The sequence below is a fragment of the Suillus plorans genome (assembly GCF_016647745.1).
Source record: "Suillus plorans strain S12 chromosome Unknown HD556scaffold_25, whole genome shotgun sequence".
Taxonomy (NCBI): Eukaryota; Fungi; Basidiomycota; class Agaricomycetes; order Boletales; family Suillaceae; genus Suillus; species Suillus plorans.
The window spans coordinates 444,984-467,117 of NW_024537409.1; the positions used below are offsets into that span (position 1 = coordinate 444,984).

At 47.0% G+C, this 22,134-nt stretch overlaps 5 protein-coding genes across 5 annotated transcripts; 4 read left to right on the forward strand and 1 right to left on the reverse strand.

The window, feature by feature from the left end:
* Window positions 1–118: 118 nt before the first annotated feature.
* On the forward strand, window positions 119–2,399 carry HD556DRAFT_1442857 (uncharacterized protein; the record flags this gene model as incomplete). Its single annotated transcript, XM_041306525.1, has 6 exons — window positions 119–486; window positions 538–585; window positions 635–1,316; window positions 1,367–1,771; window positions 1,821–2,054; window positions 2,109–2,399. The coding sequence occupies 6 exons, from the start codon at window positions 119–121 to the stop codon at window positions 2,397–2,399; spliced, it is 2,028 nt and encodes a 675-aa protein (XP_041160779.1).
* Window positions 2,400–12,222: 9,823 nt separating this feature from the next.
* Window positions 12,223–13,148, forward strand: HD556DRAFT_1442859 (WD40-repeat-containing domain protein; the record flags this gene model as incomplete). Its single annotated transcript, XM_041306526.1, has 2 exons — window positions 12,223–12,542; window positions 12,611–13,148. The coding sequence occupies 2 exons, from the start codon at window positions 12,223–12,225 to the stop codon at window positions 13,146–13,148; spliced, it is 858 nt and encodes a 285-aa protein (XP_041160780.1).
* Window positions 13,149–14,679: 1,531 nt separating this feature from the next.
* HD556DRAFT_1369199 (uncharacterized protein) lies at window positions 14,680–16,143 on the reverse strand. Its single transcript, XM_041302880.1, has 5 exons — window positions 15,933–16,143; window positions 15,430–15,877; window positions 15,362–15,369; window positions 15,249–15,307; window positions 14,680–15,199 (listed from the first exon to the last, which is right to left on the reverse strand). The coding sequence occupies exons 1-5, from the start codon at window positions 15,955–15,957 to the stop codon at window positions 14,864–14,866; spliced, it is 876 nt and encodes a 291-aa protein (XP_041160781.1). The 5' UTR covers window positions 15,958–16,143; the 3' UTR covers window positions 14,680–14,863.
* Window positions 16,144–19,426: 3,283 nt separating this feature from the next.
* On the forward strand, window positions 19,427–21,006 carry HD556DRAFT_422029 (WD40-repeat-containing domain protein). The gene is made up of 2 exons (XM_041310554.1): window positions 19,427–20,770; window positions 20,829–21,006. The coding sequence occupies exon 1, from the start codon at window positions 19,692–19,694 to the stop codon at window positions 20,766–20,768; it is 1,077 nt and encodes a 358-aa protein (XP_041160782.1). The 5' UTR covers window positions 19,427–19,691; the 3' UTR covers window positions 20,769–20,770; window positions 20,829–21,006.
* HD556DRAFT_1369220 (uncharacterized protein) lies at window positions 20,406–22,130 on the forward strand. The gene is made up of 6 exons (XM_041302881.1): window positions 20,406–20,681; window positions 20,729–20,770; window positions 20,829–21,023; window positions 21,077–21,265; window positions 21,318–21,487; window positions 21,540–22,130. The coding sequence occupies exons 3-6, from the start codon at window positions 20,889–20,891 to the stop codon at window positions 21,670–21,672; spliced, it is 627 nt and encodes a 208-aa protein (XP_041160783.1). The 5' UTR covers window positions 20,406–20,681; window positions 20,729–20,770; window positions 20,829–20,888; the 3' UTR covers window positions 21,673–22,130.
* The last annotated feature ends 4 nt before the right edge of the window (window positions 22,131–22,134 follow it).

The window sequence follows — 22,134 nt, forward strand, 5'->3', positions numbered from 1 at the left end:
TGTATGAGTAGGTTGCTTGAATTTGTAACAGTGTATTACAGACTGACTGTTACAATAATTAGTGCGTCTCAGTGACCTTTTGAACGCTCCGGAGCCCCAATATGTCTTTCCGTCCGATATGACAACCGGTACTTCGGATGAAGCTGATGCCTCAAGCTTCACTTCACCCGTTACCCCTCACTCTGATTTGGAGCCTGAGCAATTCTCTCGTCTTGCCAACCAGTCGCTCAATTATCGACATCAGTACGAGCCAGACTATTCTATAGACCCTTGTCTCCGCTCCGATTCACAGGAGGATGTCTCTTCGAAGAAGCGAAAGATCGAGGCGCTGACCACTTACCCGGAGGCTTCTACACTGTCTCTCTCTCCTCATGTCCATATCGAAGACCGTGGCCGCTCTCGGTTTAGTTCACGATCACCTGTAATGGCACAAAAGTCGAAACGTTTGGATGAGTCATGTGCAACTTCAAGTCAACTGCCAGTGAAGTAAGCTGAAGATTGCCATTATCTGCGCTACTACTGATCGTGTGACTGCAGTAGACAATCTCAAGTTCTTCAAAGGTTAAAGCAGATTCAACGCTCCAGGTAGCCTTGGTGTATTTTGTGATTGCATTTTGTTAATTAAATCTTATAGGATCCCAACCATGCATAATCCCACAGCAAGCACACGTCCCAGTTCCATGGCGCCACCCCCATCTGGGCGTCCAACTTCATCGTCTAAGCCAGCTTCGTATTCGAAACTACCCGCCCCCTCAGCACCTCGCTCTGCTCCTCCATCCCATCCACCAGTAGCTGCAGTGACAGGTCGCACTACCACACCCAAGCCAGTCCCTTCCTCACGTCCCTTCCTCACAGAGAAAGGCCTCGCCTCAAAGGCTTCAAAGTCGAAGCCGACAAATAGTAACCTGATGCAGCCTATCTGGTTTGCGACACCCCGCAATGCAAATTCTGCAAAATCTGCACAGCGTATGGCTGCGGCTTCACATACTCCCCCTGCTCATGAGGATGACACTGATGATGACTTGCTCGAGTCACGTACCCTACTTCAACCGGCAAAGGGACCGAGCCAGAAGGAACGAGCCTCTGCTCATTCGAAAACTCAGCTCCAAGCAAGTCGCCAACACAATTATATTGAGAGCTCGCAGACAGAGATCCTAAGACTTCGCAAAGAGCAGGCCAGGCTCTCAGATCACCATGCTGCAATGACAACGCGGCTCGAGGGGGAGATTGAAAGCCTCATCAAGCGGATCGAGGCCCTTGAGATATGTGAACCAGCGGCACTTGTTGCCACTGGTGTTCGGAACAATGCAATGAATGTAAGTCATTTTGTCCTCGTTGACTGTCTCTTCTCTGACTGTGATTTTAGAGTGCAATCCGTCAAGTGCTGTTCAAGATGATGGGTATCGAGTTTAATGAAGCTCTTCCTGATTCTCTCGATGGGAAGGATAATTACTGGACAGAGATAGATTTCCTTGATATCGACGGCACGACTACTATGGCGACGCGTGTTCTTCGACCGAAATGGCCCGACTCATGGACCAATAATTCAAAATGGCATAAGTCATTCTTTGAGCGGTTCCGCCGAGATGCAAGCAACTACGAGCCCACGCTCTCACAAGACACCATCAAAGAGATACCCGACAAGACACTACGGAGTGTTGCTGGTAAGGTGTTCAAGACATTGAAGGAGAGCTACAAGGAGGGAAACAGGCCGATTGGACTTCAGTCTCTGAATGTTGCCATCGCTTGCCGTGAGAAGCGCCAGATTGATGTGAGGCTGGATATGTTGACGTACCTACTCTAACAAATTGTTGATACAGAAATCTAAACTCGCTATCGAGGCTCGCAAAAATCTTCCAGACCTCAAGGACCAGCAGTACGACTTTGCATTCACATCAAAATGGCAGTCAACGGATTATAGCGCCTCCGATGCTTCGCACCAGAGTTCAAGTGACGAGGTCGACATTGTTGTTAACAAGAGACGCAAAGCTTACAAGAAGCCAAAGAAGGAGGACATCTTCACGACCCATCCTCCAGCATGGCGCTCAAAAGACGTAGGTTGTACTTTGATTATACCCTTGATTCATTTCTGACCTCCACCAATGTAGTATCGTAATCTTTCTCAGCTTATCAAGGACAAAGTCGAACAGATTGTTGCAGAACGGGACGCGGACAAGAAGAACTGGATGAAGAAACGAGTGCTGCGACAACAAGGACAACCTCGGCCAGCAGACTCTTTGCCACAGCACAACACCCTCAAGACGCCACGATGGGCAGTCTCGACACGATGGCTCAAGAGCCTGATGCAAGAAGACCGTGAACGGCAGGAGGCACTTATGACTGATGATCATGATGCAGACATGTCATACTCCGAAACCTCATCATCCAAGTCAGGTTAAGTTACTTATGTTAGAGTTCGAGTTGGCGTTCGCAGTAGGTATTGGCGTTGTTATTAGAAATGTTGCTGACACTATTGGTATTTGGAGACGTGTTAGAACCCACTTCCCTGTCAATACTGTTGATTCCAGAAAATGGTAATACCTCGTTTGTGCTACTGTAACCCACCATGCCTGCGCCTGATCCCATCTCCGCACTTCTTCGTTAACTCTCATCAGGCTCGTTGTCGTTGGTATCAGGTTCTTGAGTGGTCTATTTGAAGTTCAGCTGATTCAACAGAGTTCTTCGACTTGTGCACTCACAGTGTCCAAGGAGAATGTGACCCAGAAATGACCGGCGTGAGGAATGCGGATGTGTGCGAATGCAAACTGACCTGTAAGGTCCTCAAGACAACAAGCTTCAAGGTTGCCGAGTTCATTGTATTTCCAAGTCGCAATTCCAAGATCAGTTGCCGACAAAGACCATGGATGTTCGATATTGAAAGTGGGCTCTTGAAACCGTCGGATAAGGGCTAAATTGACAATCACAGGAGGATTTTGATGAGGGATAGTGACAGACAGGATGTAGTCGACTCGAGCTGCATGTCTGCCATTGACATAACCATAGCAGAATCCCTTCCCGCGATGATGAAGTGAAGATCCATATTTTGTGGCTCCCATGTTTACTGTAGCATACGATTTGGCACCGCGGGATTCAAACGGAATCCCATGCAATGCTTCTCCAGCATCCGAGATTAGATTTAGGTGAGGGAACTTCCATCGAATGAAATGCAGGACGATAGGATATATGTTGAGAGGTCGCAAGGCAACGATCTTGAATTGGTTGGGGAGAGTGATCTTGACTACTAGGAACTGGACTTCGTTCATGTCTACAATCAATAAAAAATTCACGGACCTGAGTCTTTCAGTGCAGATAGAAGGGCAAGGTAGTTTAGGAGTGTTCCTCTCTGGCGATCATGTTCCGCACCGCCTTTGACCGCTTTTAACAACAACTGGACAATTTCCTTGTCCTCGTCTGTTTGATTGGGCCGGGCTTGTAGGTGCATCAACTAACAGACAATCAGCGAAGACACAGTGAATTAATAGAAGTTGCCACACTAGTTCCTGTATCAAAATGCTCTTCCACCAAGCTCTCATAAACGTCCCCTCAACTTCGCCACCTCCATGGCCATTGTGGTTAGCCTTGCCGAGGATACCAATGGCTCGCTCGTATGGAAATACCCACCAGGCATATGCTGGGCCATAGGTATTGATATACTCGAGGAGATGACCAGCAAAGTGAAAGTTTGGTGTGAGGTGGCAGTTCATTGCGGCCCACGACTGTGATGCTTCAGACATAAAATCTGAGGCTCGAGTTGCCTCTTGAGGGGTGATGGATTGAGAGGCAAAAATCTGTGTTGCCGTACAGTAGCGCAGAACGTTTTGATAGTGATCATGATAGTTACGGCTCGCCTCAATATCTTCAAGAGCAATGTAATCCTCACCCTGTGCATCTTCATCACGAGCGAGGTTTTTGATGCAACGCTTATGCAGCAGCTCTTTCAATTTAATGACTGCTTGATGTACCTTTGTACGCTTGCGTGGAGCCGGCGCATCTTCATCCTGTTGACGTGTCCACATCTGCCAAGCAACCGCAAGTGCAACTGGATAAACTCGCATAAAATTGCGCCATTCATCTGCTTTCGGACGCTCTCCTCCACTAGCAATCTTGTCATCATGATTTAGTATCATCAGCCATAAGTTCGAGTCTCTTACCTTGATTTGGAACCGTCCAGAATTGTTCGGCCACCACAAGGATTCCAGAAACTCAGTAAGTCGATCCATGGGTGTGATTTCTCCCCGTTTTCCCGTCCCTGTGAACATGGAACCTTCGATGAGAATGACCTTGTGAATCTGACCAGAAGCACCTGTAAAAGAGTTTAAACTGTGCTCACAACCAACCAAAAAGGCTGAAAACACACCTGGGCCCCAGAAAAGGTGCATAATTTCTGACGGAATGCTCAGTGCTCCATTCCAGGTCGGAAGCCTGTCGAGAATTGAAGTACGGACACCCTTCCTCTCCGCAATGTTCTTTCGAGTGTCAGCGTCATCAGAATCTCTGTATATAAACTTCCATTTGAGCTGCTTCTCTGAGTTCCGATAGCAGAACTCTGCAAAAGCATGAGAACTCAATACATATGAAAAAAAAATACCTACTTGAGCGATCAAAGCAAACTGGATCAACCAATGAGGAGAATGGTGCGTCACAACATGGACACATATGCTCTTCTGAGTTTTGCGAGACAAACCCAGCTGTTTTGAGACGAGCGGGTGTATCCATAGTTCCAAACGGAAGCGCAACATGAATTTGTTCGAGATCTTGATGTCCAAAAACCTTGAAGAACTCTCCTGTTATTCCAGTTATCAACGTCAATAGGTTACTAAGTGTTGTGATGTACATACCTTCACTGAGATCTTCGAGCTCTTGAACAAACGGTTCAAGAAGGCCATTTAACTGCTCTGTATTTGGCTCTGTCGGGCCAGGGATGATGAGCAGAAGGAATGTATTTTCACGAAGAAATCGAATCGATCGTGGAAGATTGTCAATGGTGAGCCAAAGTGTTCCAGAAGAGTAGTTGGCACGTTTCAAAGCTCGGAACCTAGAGCTGATATTAACAAGAGGTAGAGCTAGAGAGTTTGAACATTACCAGTCAATGTTAATATGCACCATGATACCACACTTTAGCGACACAAATCTTTGATGGAGATTTTTGACATCCATATCTTTAACCTTCCGTGTCCGTTCATCCCACTCACGTACCATGCCTGTCTGAACAGACCTCCACATCCAACCATCGTAAATATCGTGGAGTGGTTCATCAAGTGCCTTCGTCGCATACCATTCCTGCTGTGTAATAGGTGGTGCTGGTTCGTGATCTCCTTCTCTTCGCCAGTGTTGAAGCTCATCCCACTTTCCTGGACGCATAAGGAGCCTCGCAAGAGCAGTTTTCAATGATGCAACTGGCATAACCTTGAATGGAATTCTTTTGATGCCCTCGGATGTTGTGCGTTTCATTTGAAACAGCATCGTGGAGCAATCTGGTGCTGCGCAGGTTGGATTCTGTAGAGTGCGAAATTCAGAGGGATGATACATTTTCCAGCACGACGGACAAAGAATATAAGTTGTGATAATCTTGCTGGTGTCAACACCGAGGCGTTTTTCCACAGTGCGAAGAGTACGAGCCATGTTATCTAGCTCGAGTTCTGGGGGAACTCCACCAATATTCTGATAGCATGTTTTGATTGTACTGCGAAGGAGGGTAAGTGTTGCCTCCGAGTCTGCATGTGTTGCATGTCGGTATGCAGCATTGACAAACACGGTCAAGTAGCCATTGAGAAGAGCTGGATGTTCTGATAATGCATGTGGGAGGATATCCTCCAGCTCGCTAGGCTGGTCTTCTTGTGCAAGGCCATCCTCGAGGACAGCATCGTTTGATAAGTATTCAGGATCCACCTCTGGGTCCCAAACGTGCTTGTCACCTCCCTCGATATCTTCACCTGTACTAACCCATTCGTGATGCTCGTCGTGTGTGATAGCAGAAGTGCCGAGATCGAGAGAAAGTATACTTTGATTGTCGAGAGACTCATCATCAGATGCTGGAAAGTGTAGAGGAGGGGAATCAGGTCGGGAAGGGTATTCTCCGTCGCTTTGATGCATGCTAAAATTCTGTCGAAGGATGGGGTCTCCGTCAACACGAACATCCTCGTCAACATAAAAGTCTCTGTCAACAGGATCCTCATCCATGCCCATGATGATATCAGTGTCTGCCTCGCGATCAAAGTACTCATTTTCGCCCAGGGTAGGTGAGGCCCGTGAGGGTGGACAATCATACTTGGCAGCAGGTTGTGAGTTTTCGAATTCCTGATCTAAGTCATCTTCGAACACAAGCTTGTTCGCGATTGGACCTGGCTGACGACGAGCATATCCGTTTCTCGTGACATGGAGTCTGATTATTCGACTTGTCTGGTACAGACCTGCTGGTGTACACACAGTGCAAGGACACAAGCGGCGCTATGAATCAGATCCAACAGGTGATCAAAGGACTGTCTTTGAAAGACAATGTATATTACAAGCCATACATGAGTCTTCATACTTGTAATTATCCTCGAGTCGACGGCCGCGATAGATGTTCAAATGGCAGGCAGGTAAGGCTCCAGTGATGTGGTGTCGGTTGTGTTGGTTGGAGACAAGCAGCGCTAGCAGAACCAACGACACTATAGAGAGTTGCCTTTGCATGTCGTCGAATAAACCCTAGCTATGGGTTAACGTTATATGTACTAATGTGGTAGGTCTGCAGCTGGGTATGCGTTGAGGCGTGTTGAAGGGTTAAGTCGACGCCGTATATACGAAGGGGAAATCAAGGCAAGGAGGCCCGGCCGATAGCTATAGTATCTGCCATCGTTGCGCGGAGCGTTGACTTAGAGTATCAAGTTTACGACTTAGTACCGGCTGGCTGATATTTGGTGGCGGTGACATGGCTGAAACCTTGGGGACCCCCCAGAATCTCCGCCAACTCTCAGCCGTCGGAATTTTTGGACAACACGCAGTGCACTCCCATAATAATCTCACACCCCTAATTTTCGCATTTTTGGCCACCTACTGTGGGAATTTCCCCACAACACTTAAAAATAGATTGCTTCTCCACATTTTCGCATTTTTAGCCACCCCACTACACCTAAAACATCACCCATTTTGGGAATCTCCACAATATCAATTATTCCCACACCCTCCCCACCTCACTGCAGCTTCACCACCACACCACAATAGGTCCCCTCTTGTATCTAAGTAGTAGTTTGGTATATATATGTACAATATAATGTAATAGACTGCTTTTTTTGCTTATTTGTGTGCCTGCTCCTCCTCTAGAGGCCATTTAACATATGTTAGAGTAAAGAACACTTTCGCACTTTTGCCCCTTTGGTGGGAAAGTGTTCTATTATATTCAAAACATGTTTATGAGCATATATGAGTATATTCCCATCTTTATTTGACCCCCTGAAGCGCCCTACATCAATAGATATAGCACATATGCAAGAAAACACAGAATATGTTCCTATTTAATTATTTCTAGGTGGACAGACTTGGAAAAATGATTCCCAGTATCTATTCAACAATATGAACAATGTATTAGGAGCCCAGGACCATGGGATAATTTCCTGTTGCATGGTGTGCCCCCCCTCTCCTGGTGGTTTACCCCCTGTGAAAATTTTTCCTGCAGGACCGGACCTTAATTGAGGTGAGGGGTCTATTTCTATGTATATTTGGAGTAGATCTATCATATAGCTGGCCCAGAACACACATAGGATCCTGCTACAAGAACAAAAACATAGAAAATCTCACTTTTGACACTTTTGATGTTTTTTAGTATCTTACTTTTGCATAAATAACCATCCCTGCTCACATATTATCAGTAGTACATTCACACATATGTTCTATGCCAAGGATCAGCTCAAAATAGGCTGGAGGTTTGAGCTAGTGTAGATACTTGCTATTTCTACTGATAAGGAGCCCATACTTTCAAAACATCGAAATTTAATAATCAGACACTTGGAGTAGATTTAAAGTACATTCACTATCATATACCTAAATTTACAAAACAATCCAACAAGAATTGAGTGCTGAGGAAGTGAAATAGATAAGAAATTGAGTGTGGGAAAGTTCAAAGACTCAAAACATCGAAAATGGTCAGTTGGGCAGCAGTAGGACTTTAATGCTGGGTCAACTCAAATATACACCACATTCCTTCCATCACCCTCTAACCTCAGGGCAGTATGTAGCATAGGTTCATTTAGTAGTCTATCATATATCCTACATATTTTCAATGAAATATTTGCCCTGTACCATATATAAATGTGACTTTGTGTCAAAAGATGTCAATTGTCACTTTTCACACATATGTCATTTTACTTGTCATTCAGTCAGTCCTTCACTGATCTTTCTAAAACTTCAAATCCATCATTAGGGACATATATAAGAGGTATCCCAGGTATCTGATCACTTATCACAGGCTGGATTACTCTGTAGGTTTTCTATCAGTAGAAATACCCCCTGTACATCAGATATCAAATTTGCGCCCTATGTAGGGCTGATCCTTGGCATAGAACATATGTGTGAATGTACTACTGATAATATGTGAGCAGGGATGGTTATTTATGCAAAAGTAAGATACTAAAAAACATCAAAAGTGTCAAAAGTGAGATTTTCTATGTTTTTGTTCTTGTAGCAGGATCCTATGTGTGTTCTGGGCCAGCTATATGATAGATCTACTCCAAATATACATAGAAATAGACCCCTCACCTCAATTAAGGTCCGGTCCTGCAGGAAAAATTTTCACAGGGGGTAAACCACCAGGAGAGGGGGGGCACACCATGCAACAGGAAATTATCCCATGGTCCTGGGCTCCTAATACATTGTTCATATTGTTGAATAGATACTGGGAATCATTTTTCCAAGTCTGTCCACCTAGAAATAATTAAATAGGAACATATTCTGTGTTTTCTTGCATATGTGCTATATCTATTGATGTAGGGCGCTTCAGGGGGTCAAATAAAGATGGGAATATACTCATATATGCTCATAAACATGTTTTGAATATAATAGAACACTTTCCCACCAAAGGGGCAAAAGTGCGAAAGTGTTCTTTACTCTAACATATGTTAAATGGCCTCTAGAGGAGGAGCAGGCACACAAATAAGCAAAAAAAGCAGTCTATTACATTATATTGTACATATATATACCAAACTACTACTTAGATACAAGAGGGGACCTATTGTGGTGTGGTGGTGAAGCTGCAGTGAGGTGGGGAGGGTGTGGGAATAATTGATATTGTGGAGATTCCCAAAATGGGTGATGTTTTAGGTGTAGTGGGGTGGCTAAAAATGCGAAAATGTGGAGAAGCAATCTATTTTTAAGTGTTGTGGGGAAATTCCCACAGTAGGTGGCCAAAAATGCGAAAATTAGGGGTGTGAGATTATTATGGGAGTGAGATTATTATGGGAGTGTCCTGACAGGATCCTCCATTGATATATCAGCCCTACAATGATAGGTATCTATGGACTTCAGTAATTATTGTATCCCATTTCATCTACAATTGTAGGTATTTAATGTATTATTCTTACAGTATGGCCTGCCACATTCTACACTACCACACTTCCCCCCTTCGAGACCATATCACTCATCCACAACCACTCCCGTCTACCCGTTACCCACATCTTCACCGGCTGCAAGACGAATCTCATCAAACCTCTCGACCTTCTTTCGTGCACATGCGCATATTGGCACGAAGCGCCAAGAACTGTACCTTCTTGAGAAGCTTAGTGAAGGATATAGTGTTCGATGCTTCCTGTGTGGACTGCCTTTAGGGAGATAAGTGAGAGTCCAATAGAAGAGTGTGTCCGCATGGTACAAGTCCCGGAGGATTAACGTTTAACCTCCGGGTAGTGATGTGCGGGCCCGGCTCGGCCTGAAAGCCCCGGCTTAGGCCCGGCTTTGGGGGGCTTGGGCTTTGCAAAAGCTCAGGCCGAGCCGTGAGCCCAAGCCAGGCCAAAGCCGCGGCTCGGCTTGGGCTCAACGACGGCTTTCAAGAACAAAATGATCTGAAATTCAATCTAAGCATATGTGTAACGGTGAGATACTAAAAGAACTTCATGAACCGTGTAGGCATGGATGCTGGTATCGTGCGTCTGCCCGTGAGCATGTCTTTGCGCACATGGAAGTACTTGACGTGCACAAGGATGAGCATGCTGTTGTGTTCACCTGTGACCGGGTGCGTGATGTCTATCGATTGGTAGAGCTGTTGAGAGGCGATGTTGTCAGCGAGCGAGCGGGCTAGGCGTGAAATGGAATTACCTCGCATTCCATGCTAAAAGTGCTTTCCTTGACGCGCGAGGCTCTTATTTGCACCTGAACACGTCGTCGCTAGCGGATATATCGTATCATAAACGTGCACGCATACCGAGTTTCACAACACATCTGACCGTGGTTCCAGCTGGTGAAATATGAGTGTAGTTTGCATGACAACACGGTATACTCACAAGATACCGAATGCAGCCCAGTTGACGGCTTGTTCGAGGTCTGCATCGTCAAAGATGATGTTTGGGCTCTTTCCACCGAGCTCAAGGGTGACGTTTTTGAGGTTGCTCTTCGCAGCGGCCTCCAACGCACATGGGAAATTCCATGGGATGATTTGACCCTATCAGACAAACATCAGAGGATGATCTGGGAGCTGATATACGTGTACTTACGACGACACCAATTGGTTCGTGACGAGTATAGGTGAGCTTGTCTTCGATGGTCTGTCAGATTGTCAGCGAATGAACGAAGAAATATCGAGGCCGATAAGGGACAAAAAGCCGCGGCCTGAGCCGCCGGCTCAGGCTTTTCAACACCTCAAGCCGGTAAAGGCGTTTATGACGAGCGCGGGAACAACGAGGAGTCTAGAACGACAAAAGATCTCAGTGTCTTGGACGAAACTCTATTAACGGTGCGTCTACCTAGAACGACAAAAGCTACAGCTAACGTTAGACATGATAAAACTCTAGGTGACTTTTTAGAACATACATCTCAGTGTCTTGGACGAAACTGAGATGCGTATACGATACTGCTACTGGTCTTATAGTGAGTGCGTCAGGAACTTGAATATATAAAAGAGAGACTGAAAATATTCTAGGACGCGAGCCGATGTCATGCATCGCTCGCCTATGTCCGTTTCGGCTTGAGCTTGTACCTATCATCTCCCCCTCGTACCTATCTCGGATCCTTCGGCTTCCCTCGACTCGGATCTTTCGGCCTCGGACTCCAACAGCCGGGCCTTGGGCCGTGGTCAGGCCCTGACTTGGGCCCGGCTCGGCTCGGCCTAATCAGGCTCGGCTTTGGCCGGCCCACGGCCTGAAGCCGGGCCGTGCACATCACTACCTCCGGGACACTTTACGTGTTTCTTTTTCCTTTCTTGATCCTCTTAACACCTTGGACATCTAATATCATCCTCGTGTATCAGTTGCTTCTCCCCATCTCGGACTTGTCGACCTTTTTTACTTAATCTCTTCCTCGTACGCAGTCCACCTCAGCGTTGCTTCACCGTCCGCTGAGACTTGCTTCGTGGATCTAACTCCCTTCTCACATAATCCAACTTTGAACCAGACACAATATGGTGCCGTATTTCGTCTGCTTCAAAGTTGTGAGCGTTCACGTCAACCTGTTTTTCATCTCTATCTCTCTCTCATACACTGAGTCTGAGCTTGCGAGTCCCGCCAGCTGATTAGTTTCTCATAAGGACGTGGTACGTATCGAATTGCATTGTAACTTCATCCTCACAAAATGTATCCAAGCAGTTGCCCATGTCTTAAGCTGACGCTCTGTCGTTGTTGAGTCGTTGAAGTGCTCGTGTTGCGCAGATGCACTGAAAACCTCAACATGGCTAATCCGTTCAAGAGCGAAGGCATGATAGGCGCGGTTCAATTCTCAATGGACTCCAGAAACTCTCAGATTCGAATGTTGGGAGGTGTCTTGAAAGTTGCAATGTTGAGGTCTGAAATCATGATGTCGCCACGCGGATATATGTGAGCGAAGGTTTTCGGGGTCCTTGCCGGGGTAAGAAGCCGTTGAAGTTGAATAGCTGCACTCACATTCAAGAATCCATCGCTCCCAAGTTCATCGCTGCGAAAGTCTTAAACTCTGGGTAACACCAAAATCTCATCTCGATACCAGGAGACATCACCTTTGCACCTCTGAACGCTCCCAAAGAATACTTTCCGGTACTCTTTCACGGTTTCGCTCGCGGAAACAGCTATGGCTTCCACGTCGACGAAAGCCACCATCACAAAATCGACTCTGACACCATCAATGACTTTGAAGGGTCACGAAAAATGGATTCGATACATATCCTACTTTCCAGACGGCCAGCGAATGATCAGCGGATCTCCGGACAAGACAGCTCGGCAATGGGATCTGAAGTTGGGCAAGGAGATTGAGGAAGTGCGGGATGTTGGCAAGAAGGAGGTGTATGCGGTATCGGTATCAAGGGATGGTCGATGGGTTGTTACTGGTGATGGAGATGGAGATCGCGGGGAATTGAAAGCTTGTGAGGTTGAGACAGGGATTGTGAAAACGTTCGAAGGACATTCAGGGAGGATAAACTGCATTGATATCTCTGCGGATAACACCGGTTGTTGGCGAGTGGATCTGATGATTTTACGACGCGGATATGGAACCTGGAGACTGGGAAACTTGTAGCTGGTCCATTCAAGAACGTTGATCAGGTGGGCGCAGTTCAATTCTCCTCAGACTTGAAGAAACTCGCAGTGACTTCAAGGACGTGCATTGAGGTCTGGGATGTCCAATTGCAAAAGTTGGATGTTAGGGTAAGCAAGTCCCCTGGAGTAGCAATCACATATGCGCCAGTGTTTTGGACAAACAACGACAAAAACATCATGACCGCATTCAACTTCGCTACCTTTGGCTATGCCAAGACAATGTACGAGTTTGATGCGTTGACGCTGGAGACTGTTGGAACTCCCTTTGAAGGGCACACCAAACTTGTCACCAGTATAGCACTTTCATTTGACCATGCTCGCCTCGCTAGCGCTTCCTTTGACAACACCATCAAGCTCTGGGATTGCGAGTCCCGCCAACTCCTCGCTTCCTTCGATGTTCAGAATCCTTTTATCCTTGTTCTCTCACCCGACTCACACCAACTAGCTTATGCGATCCTTTGACGGGCAGGTGATACAATTTAGATATTCCAACTTCGGACCGGAAGGTTGAAAAAAAGGAAGCCCGAGGCCTGCATCTATACCTGACTTCTCCGCCCAGAATGGCATTTCATATTCTCCGATCACTGTTGGAAATTCGGACTTCTGGCAGTGATAGATCTAATGAGCAGGAACTATATACGTCAAGCTTAAGGCGTTAAGAACAGAAGAGTGTGTCCGCATGGTACGAGTCCCGGAGCATTAACCTCCGGGACATTTTACGTGTTCCTTTTTCCTTTCTTGACATATCATCCCCGTCTCGGACTCGCTTCTCTCCGTCTCGGACTTGTCGACCTTTTGTATTTAATCTCCTCCTCGTACGCAGTCCACCTCAGCGTTGCTTCACCGTCCGCTGACACTTACTTCGTGTCTAGCTCCCATCTCACACAATCCGCGACAACTTTGACCCAGATATGATAAAAGCCATATTTCATCTGCTTCAAAGTTGTGCGCGGGTCACGTCAACCTGTTTTTCATCTCTATCTCTCATACACTCACTCATGAAGCAGGCTGACTTGAGACCCGTCCCTATTCATAGGACACTCAGTTCGCACTTCCCTTGTTTTGCGGTACTAATGGCGAGTTTTAAAACTTCCCTCTCACACAGTCGCATCCGATCGATTCTCCAGCCACCAACTTTCGACAACCTGCAGGGTACCAGTTGCTGTCACTCCAGATTCAGAGACTAGGTCCAATCTCTGATCCAAATTCCCGGATAACCTTCGCCGTCGACCAGAATTAGCTTGTATGATGAGTAAATTTCTCTGTTCCGTCTCACTGCCCTCGCCCATCTCTGATTTGTTTCTGTGTAAAATGAAAATGAATCAGTAGTGGCGTTCTCTCCGGGAGACTTGAAGGGCTGCCGATATCGACGACTGCAGAAGATTGCGTGTATTTTGATTGGTTTATATGTGCAATGACCTGTGATGTCATAACGCACAGTCAAGGCCAGTTTATGTAGTTTCACTCGCGCAAGCTGACTGATGGTATTCCTGCAGAGTGTCCTATCAGTACCAACGCTGTTGTCACAACTTCACTGATCGTATGCCTCTAGCATGCTACCCTCGTCGTATGTGAAGCTTCGCAGCAGTGGTCCTGGACAGCGGGTCTAAGGTGGCGGTCATAACATGATAAGTCTTGCATCGTTCTGGCCCTTCTAAATTCTGTGTATGGTTACTCACTTGTTGATCTCAGCGTCAGAGACAGTCAGAGATCGGATCATTCACAGGTGATCAGAGCGTGCAATATGGTAGACATCTTGTGGTTGGTGGATTGTCAGGGATGTTGGATAAGCGCGTATGTGAGGACGTATATTATTGAGGAAAGGTGATCTCCGTGTAGTCCCACAGTATCAATAACAACTGTTCAAGCGTCGGCTGGCATGCAAAGCGAAGCTGTGCTGAAGAGCGAGCAAAGAAGAAGCTCGGATGCTAAAATTGGATACTATAGCATACTAGGTACGAGTGCAATGAGTCGTTTTTTCAGGCGAGCCTTTGGTCTCAAATCAATATGTTCGTATCTACTACTTCGTACTCAAAAGAACGCCTTCGTCGTCCCAACATTTCAGTCATCTTGAGATGCGAGCATTACATTTCCGTTCCCTTGGATAACGAACCAATATACAATACATTATCGATCTAGTTCTTCCTCCCCCTCACGTGTGCTCGCCTGTTACAACTCTAGGCACGTATTCTGAGTCCCCCATCAGCTCTCCTCAAATCCACCGACCATCCTTTCGTCTCATCCACAGTCGCCTTTAAATTATCAATCCTAAAATTCAGCGCCTCAAGCGCATCCAAACCCATAGGCAACCGCTTCGGTATCTTTCCTCCCTGTACGACCTCATACACAGTCCGCGTGAGCTTGTCTGCGTCTCCTTCCATAACCGCACCCTCTAGCATCTGACGCAGCACGGAAGCAGGAAAGGACTCGTCAGCATATGCTGGGTGCTGCGGCAACATCATTGCTGCGCTGTTTCCGTTTGTGTTGAATACCCCGGGTTCAATGATGCAGATCTGTTTTCTTGTTGTGAGTAAAACTTTATTGGTGGAAAGAACAACGGGCATTTATGTTCCAGGAAGCTGGCAGCTCTTTTGTGAGACCATCTGAGAATCCCTCCAGCGCTATGCATCAGATCAATCATCAGCACTTTCCACTTCTCACATCAAGATTCCTACCATATTTACTGCAAATCCATCAGGATTCAGCATCATCTCAAAGAACACCAAATACAAGCCGCACTCACGATGCAGCATAATAACTCATCCCAGGAAGCGCATGAAATCCAGCAACCGAACTAACTTGAAGGATTGTCCCCCCCTTGCCCACTTCGTTCACTTCCCTAAAAAACTTCACGGCAGCACGACTAACGTTCGTCGCGCCCCAAAAATTTGTCTCGAAAAGCTCACGCGCTTTATCATCCGATGTGCCCTCGATTTCTGTGGCAAGTGCATATCCGGCATTGTTGAACACTACGTCTAGCCTTCCGAACACCGAACGTGTGCGCGCGAATGCTTCGTCAATATCTTCTTGCCTCGTGACATCGACTTTGAGTACGAGGAGCTTGTCTGCTGAGTATCGAGCTTCGAGGTCGGATAGGACTTGTGGTTTGCGGAGGGTCGCTACTACGATGTCGCCTTTGCTGAGTGCATACTCCGTCATAGATCTTCCGAATCCTGAGGACGTCCCTGTTACTGTGTGTGGTGCGTAGTATCAGTAAAATTGCTAGCGAGTAGAGGAAACACTTGCTGAACCAGACTTTGGGAGAGGCCATTGTAGCTAGTTGACGATGTAATGATCCCCTGCCCTGGCTATGGCTTTTATGCCGTCCTGTCGTCTGACATCAGTCAAATTCATTTTTAGGGCTTCGTGAAAATGCTGCGCCACTGCTGCGACTGCTGCGGTGTTCCCAAATGGTGCCGGTGAGTGCGTATCAACTACACTTACTACTGCTTGTCTTACAAACGAGCCACAGATTCGAGCGTGCTTCGATTCCTTATATGTATATCCACGTCACGGGCGTCAGAGCTGCACAGCATGACGGAGTGGACACAATTGACGCCGAGCCGGCGGCTATTCGTGATACAGATACGCCAAGACTTAGAACGCACAGTGGGAATAGACAACGAATTGATATCCTTTAGCACAGAAACTGAATATCGAATCGAAGAATAAATAGCACATCTTACAGATAATAACTTCGCTCACGTTATAGGATTCTTCCCTCTTTATCATTGCTGTCCTCCAACGAAGACCTTTTCTGTGCTCGGTTGCAAAACAGTTTTGCTTGCAGAGACGTAGCAATAGCTTCTACAACAATAAAGGCGGCTGCCATGAAATAGATTCCGACACCGTCAATCACTTTCAAAGGTCATGGAGGGTTGATTCGATCGATATCCTACTTGCCAGATGGCGAGCGAATGATCAGCGGATCCGAGGATAAGACCGTTTGGCGATGGGATCTGAAGGCGGGTAAAGAGATCGAGAGAGCGCGGAGTATTCGCGAGGAGGATGTATGGGCAGTGGCGGTATCGGTGGATGGTCGCTGGATTGTCGCTGCTGGTGTAGATTGGAGCTGAAAGTCTATGAGGTCGAGACTGGGATTGTGAAAACATTTGAAGGACACTCAAGTCAGATCACCTGTGTTGATATCTCTGCGGACAGCACGCTGCTGGCGACCGGGGCTAAAGATTTCACAGTGCGGATATGGAACTTGGACACTGGCAAACTCGTAGCCGGTCCATTCGAAAGCGTCGCTTGAGTGAGCGCAGTTCGATTCTCGCAAGACTCAAAGAAGCTCGCAGTCAAGTTAGATATGGGGACATGCCTTGAGGTCTGGAATGTTCAAAAACAAAAGTTGGATGTGAGGATAGGGAAGTTGAACTCTGGAGTCGGAGTCCTACCTGTGCCAGTGTTCTGGACAAACAAAAACAAAAACATCTTGACCGCATTCACCTTTACGGTTGAGTCTTGACGTCGCCTGGACGATCTATGAATTCGATGCGTCGACACTGGAGACTGTAGGAGGTTCCTTTGAAGGCACACCGGGACCATTGAAAGTTTAGCACTTTCATTTGACTGTACTCTCCTTGCCAGTGCTTCCTTTCTGCGTAATTGGATGAAGGTGGCTGAGACTTATCGTAAATACTCACTGTCTTCCTTCGCACCACCACCCATTGCCTTTCAATTCTCCCTTTTCACAGCCCCCTCAGCGTCTCGCACCATGAATTTGCCAGACGTATCAGTATTTAGAAGTTCAGAGGCGTGACAGCGCATGTAATGAGATGGTGGTGACTGGCGCAGAGGAAGTGGATGACGGTGGTGCGTGCACGTTAGGAGGTGAGTGTTTGTGACAGAACCTTTGTGGGAATGTGTGAGTACAGGATTCTTGGGTCTGTTACCTTGGGGCATTAATGGGACGATTGCATAGGCGAGAGGTTCATTAGGACGAGCCGCGTGTGGGGAATAGAAGCCCAGGATGTTTGGCGTTGGGTGATCTTGTGAGCGAAGAGACCGAAGACTGTAAACACTGAAGACAAACGTTCAGAACATTCAAATTTGATCTGAATAAGATCTCAATCCCTCTCCGGTATAGAGAGACTTAAGCCAGATGATGAAAATCAAGCACGGTACATATACGGCTCAGTATAGGACCGTCAACACCACCCCGGGCAAACCCCGGGCCCATCCTGTATACCAAACAACAATAAATACCGATCAAAGCGATATTCTCTTCAATCATCATTTATTTCAACGATGGAGCTGAAACCTGCTTTCTTTCACTAAAACCCTCTTGATCTGCAGTAGCTTGAATTCATCAACACGAAAGGGTCTATTGCCGTCAAATTTTCTCCTCACTTTGGCGTATTGTTTGTGTTGGGGTGTTTTCGGGCCATAACGATAAGCTCGAATCGTTGTTGGACTTGAAATACACCAACGCATGTTTTGTTGACGAGATATGCTACTGCTACTGTCCCATATGATCCAGTCAGTCAGGTTTGAGGTTTCACGATTCTCTGCTTACCCCGAGTACCATCAGGTGTTCTTGGCATTCCTGAATCCTTGAGCGCGCACTCCATATGACACTGCTCCTCTAGACACAGAAATTTCATTGACATGCTGCATGCTCATATGTCACTTTCGCAAGTTGAATGGTTTTCTTATCTATGTTGCCTGCCAACTCTAATCAGCTGTTCATAAGGATGTGGTACGTATCATATTGCATTCTAACTTCGTCCTCACGAATTCTATCCAGGTAGTTGCCCACATCTCAAGTTGCTGTTATGCAGACGTCGAGTCGAAGGTCTTGTTGCAGATGCACTGGAAACAAAATCGAACTCGCCAGTAACAACGATGTACATGTTACATCAGACCCGATGTTGATCAGTTGTTAACAAGTACGTGTCTAATTCTAGATTAACTCTCGCATGAATTGTATCTAGGCAGTTATGCAGGCCTCAGGCTGTCATTCTAACGTTGGCCAGTTAGGCGAGTCACTGTCAGTACGCAAGGAATTCAACTCTCCAGCACCAGCGATACACATACCATACCATCTTCGACACCGACCCGCAGTCCACCATCTCCACCTGGTTAGTAATCCTGATCAGCAGTTTATCTTCTCTCCCTCTCGGATCTCCTCGCTTAAGTGCCACTCTCGTCATGCCCAGCAGTTGACCCTCTTGTATTGATTACTTACTGGTTCAATTGGAATACTTGCCGTTTCAATGCCGATGATCTCCCTCATTGCAATGCTCGTGGTTCCAGTGGGATGGAAGCCCAGCATATGGACTCAGCCATATTGATGGTTTCCAGCATCCAGGCCCGGCTGATAGTTTCCTGTACAACCCGATTGAGCTGACTTCTCCAACAGGCGCTGTTCGAAGATGGACAGATATTCCAGGGCAACATCTGTATGGATCACATCTGTGTTTCTTTCGGTCTGCTTCAAAAGGGTCGTCCATGCAGCTTCGAGAATAGAATCCCTCCTGCGGGTCCATGGTATAATATCTGGGGAAATCGAATGCGCCCCAAAGATGCTGCGCTTGTCCTGTGCAAGCATGATGCTGAGTGCGTGAGCAAATGCTGTGCAACCTAACCGAGTTTACCACAGCAGTCGCACCAGTGGCGCAGCATTTTTCTAATGCCCCCGTGGAGAAGCACATACGATGAACAAAAGGATGCAGGGCACAATGCACAGCTGCCGTGTGGTAGGGTATATATGTGCAAAGCAGCGCCTAAGGCCAATAGCTGCACTCACATTCAGAAATTCATCACTCCTCAAATTCTTCGCTGCTAAAGCGCTGGCCTCTCAGTAACACCAAAATCTATCTGTATCCCCAACGCGGATGAACTGATGTTTGGCTTGACCAGGAGCCCATCTTCAAACCGCTGACAGCGTCAGTCATATCGCGCACTGATAACAGCAGACCTCACTTTTGCACCTTTGAACGCTTCTAAAAGAATACCTTGCCCATACTACTTCACGGTTTTGCTGACGGAGACATAGCCATGGTCTGTGTGCCGATGTCGAAGGCAGCTGCCACGACATCGATCCTGACACCGTCAATAACTTTGAAGGGTCACGGAGGATGGATTCGATCTATATCCTACTGTCCAGATGGCCAGCAAATGATCAGCGGATCTGATGATAAGACCGTTCGGCAATGGGATATGAAGGCGGGAAAAGAGATTAAGGAAGCGCGGGGTGTTTGCGAGGGGAGGGTATGGGCAGTGGCAATATCAAGAGATGGTCGATGGATTGTCACTGGTGGTGGAGATTGGAATAGTGCCCAGCTGAAAGCCTGTGAGATTGGGACTGGGATTGTGAAGACATTCGAAGGACACTCGGAGAGGATCAACTGCATTGATATCTCCATGGACAACACGCTGCTTGCGAGTGGGTCAGAAGATAAAACAACGCGGATATGGAATTTGGAGACCGGTAAACTGGTAGCTGGTCCATTCGAGAGCCTCATTTGGGTGGGCGCAATTCGATTATCAACAAACTCGAAAAAGCTCGCAGTGACGTCAAATGTAGGGAGGTCTTTTGAGGTCTGGGATATCCAGTCGCAGAAACTGGATGTCAGAGTAGGGGAATATGAGGTAGGAGGCACGTCTGCGCCAATATTCTGGACAAACAACAACGAAAACTTCATGGCCGCACTCAACTTCACCACAGACGATGATGCTAGTGCAATTTATGAGTTCGATGCGTCGACGCTGGAGACTGTCGGAGCTCCCTTTGAAGGGCATACCAAGGACGTCACCGGCCTAGCACTTTCATTTTATCACGCTCTCCTCGTCAGCGCGTCCTTTGACAACACCATCAAGCTCTGGGATTATGAGTCCCGCCAACTTCTCGCTTCCTTCAACGTTCAAAATCCTCGGGCCCTTATCCTCTCACCTGACTCACGTCAGCTAGCTTACACGACAAACACCAAAGATGATTACAAGATCTGCATCTGTAATACTCCACCTGACGTCCTTGTTCATACCAGTGTACGTATTCAACCATCTATTGTTCGTGTGTTGACATTCTCTTACAGACCAGTGCACACAAAAAGTCAGCCCGCAGTGTTTTACTAGATGTGCGCATCTTATTCTTTTACTCATTACTACACCACTCACCTGTTGCTATCACTGCAGTCTGACGCAACTTGTCGTCGTCCTGCTAGGTGCCGCAAACCACCAACATCTGTAATACCTATGGCTCCAGGACCTCCGCCTCCAATAGACTCGCAGCAACCCATTTTTATTCGCCTCAGAAAATTTCTTCACTTCTCTCCTCGCACAACCACAGGACACCCTGGTGGGAACGGTCAAACTCGTGATCCATTAGATGTATGTTTTTTCCTCTTGTTTCTTTCGCAGTTCGTTCAACACTCGCGCTGCAGTTCCCTGCTACATCACCCTTACCTCTCAATTGCCCTCGTGCAAACAGTCCTCCATCAACTCCGTTGCCCGGTGCCAGGGCCTTTTTCAATCATGTTCGGTCGCCGTCCGACAAGGGGAAGCAAAAGGCGCGCGAACCAAAAGGCACAACTGTAAAAGTTGTCGATGTTCCACTTGGACAAGCTACCTACGTTTGTCTATAATTACGTTGAGTTGATGAATTCTGACCATGTCATTCACAAGCCCGATGTTGTCGGTGTGGACGACGGGCAACGACCATATGTTCTCTTCTTTTGCCTCAGCTGGTTCCAGAAAAAGGAGAAGAAGCCGGAACCTCGGCCAGTCTATGATGACGAACTCGAGGACGACGAAAAGGACGGAGATGTTCTTGATACAGTCACCCTGCCCCCCAGGTATACCAAACATATTTGTTTACAAAACTCATTCACTAACCCAATCTCTTAGGGACCAGCACGAAGACATTGAATTGAAAACAATTAGTCAGTCGCAACCAGAAGCAGGACCATCTCGCCTGGTCGAAGTCGCTCTCCCACGGGAGACTGAGATCGCGCCGATAAAACCAGGTTGGACCACTTGACGATCAAACCGCAAGGGAGTTTCACCGTCGATTTATGGAGGTGTAGAAGACATACATCTCGGGATCCCCCACAAACCAATGCATCTCGATTGCTTGGTAAAGTGGCTCTCCCACTGTGATCGAGAGCTACGCGTGTCAAAACTATTGCTCGCATGGGAACATCTTCAAACCCAGTATATTTACTCCGCGGTGCGGGGTCGGCGAAGGAATTTCCATTCTTGCACTGCCAATGGACCAACTGATGATACTGTATCTTTGTGAAGGCCGCGAACCATTTTATGGGTTCCGGATATCTTTAGAGAGGTCTTCAAGAAACTGGAGAACGAGATTGGCGTCAGCACGTAATAATTCCCCGATCTAAATCATTCTTGAGACACGAGTGAGCGATAAACATAGTATGTAGAGACAGAAGCATTCGCCTTGAACACGATACCTAGCGCCTCGCTTATGCATTGGCTTAAA

Excerpts from the sequence above, each read along its gene's own strand:
- HD556DRAFT_1369199 (XM_041302880.1), bottom strand. The coding sequence starts at position 15,957 with ATGGCCTCTCCCAAAGTCTGGTTCA. Across the intron at positions 15,878-15,932 it reads CTCTCCCAAAGTCTGGTTCA|TAACAGGGACGTCCTCAGGA; the intron begins GCAAGTGTTTCC and ends CACCACACACAG. Across the intron at positions 15,200-15,248 it reads CAGCTTCCTGGAACATAAAT|ATCTGCATCATTGAACCCGG; the intron begins GCCCGTTGTTCT and ends ACAAGAAAACAG.
- HD556DRAFT_422029 (XM_041310554.1), top strand. The coding sequence starts at position 19,692 with ATGGTCTGTGTGCCGATGTCGAAGGCAGCTGCCACGACATCGATCCTG.
- HD556DRAFT_1369220 (XM_041302881.1), top strand. The coding sequence starts at position 20,889 with ATGGCTCCAGGACCTCCGCCTCCAATAGACTCGCAGCAACCCATTTTT. Across the intron at positions 21,024-21,076 it reads AAACTCGTGATCCATTAGAT|TTCCCTGCTACATCACCCTT; the intron begins GTATGTTTTTTC and ends CTCGCGCTGCAG. Across the intron at positions 21,266-21,317 it reads CACTTGGACAAGCTACCTAC|CCCGATGTTGTCGGTGTGGA; the intron begins GTTTGTCTATAA and ends GTCATTCACAAG.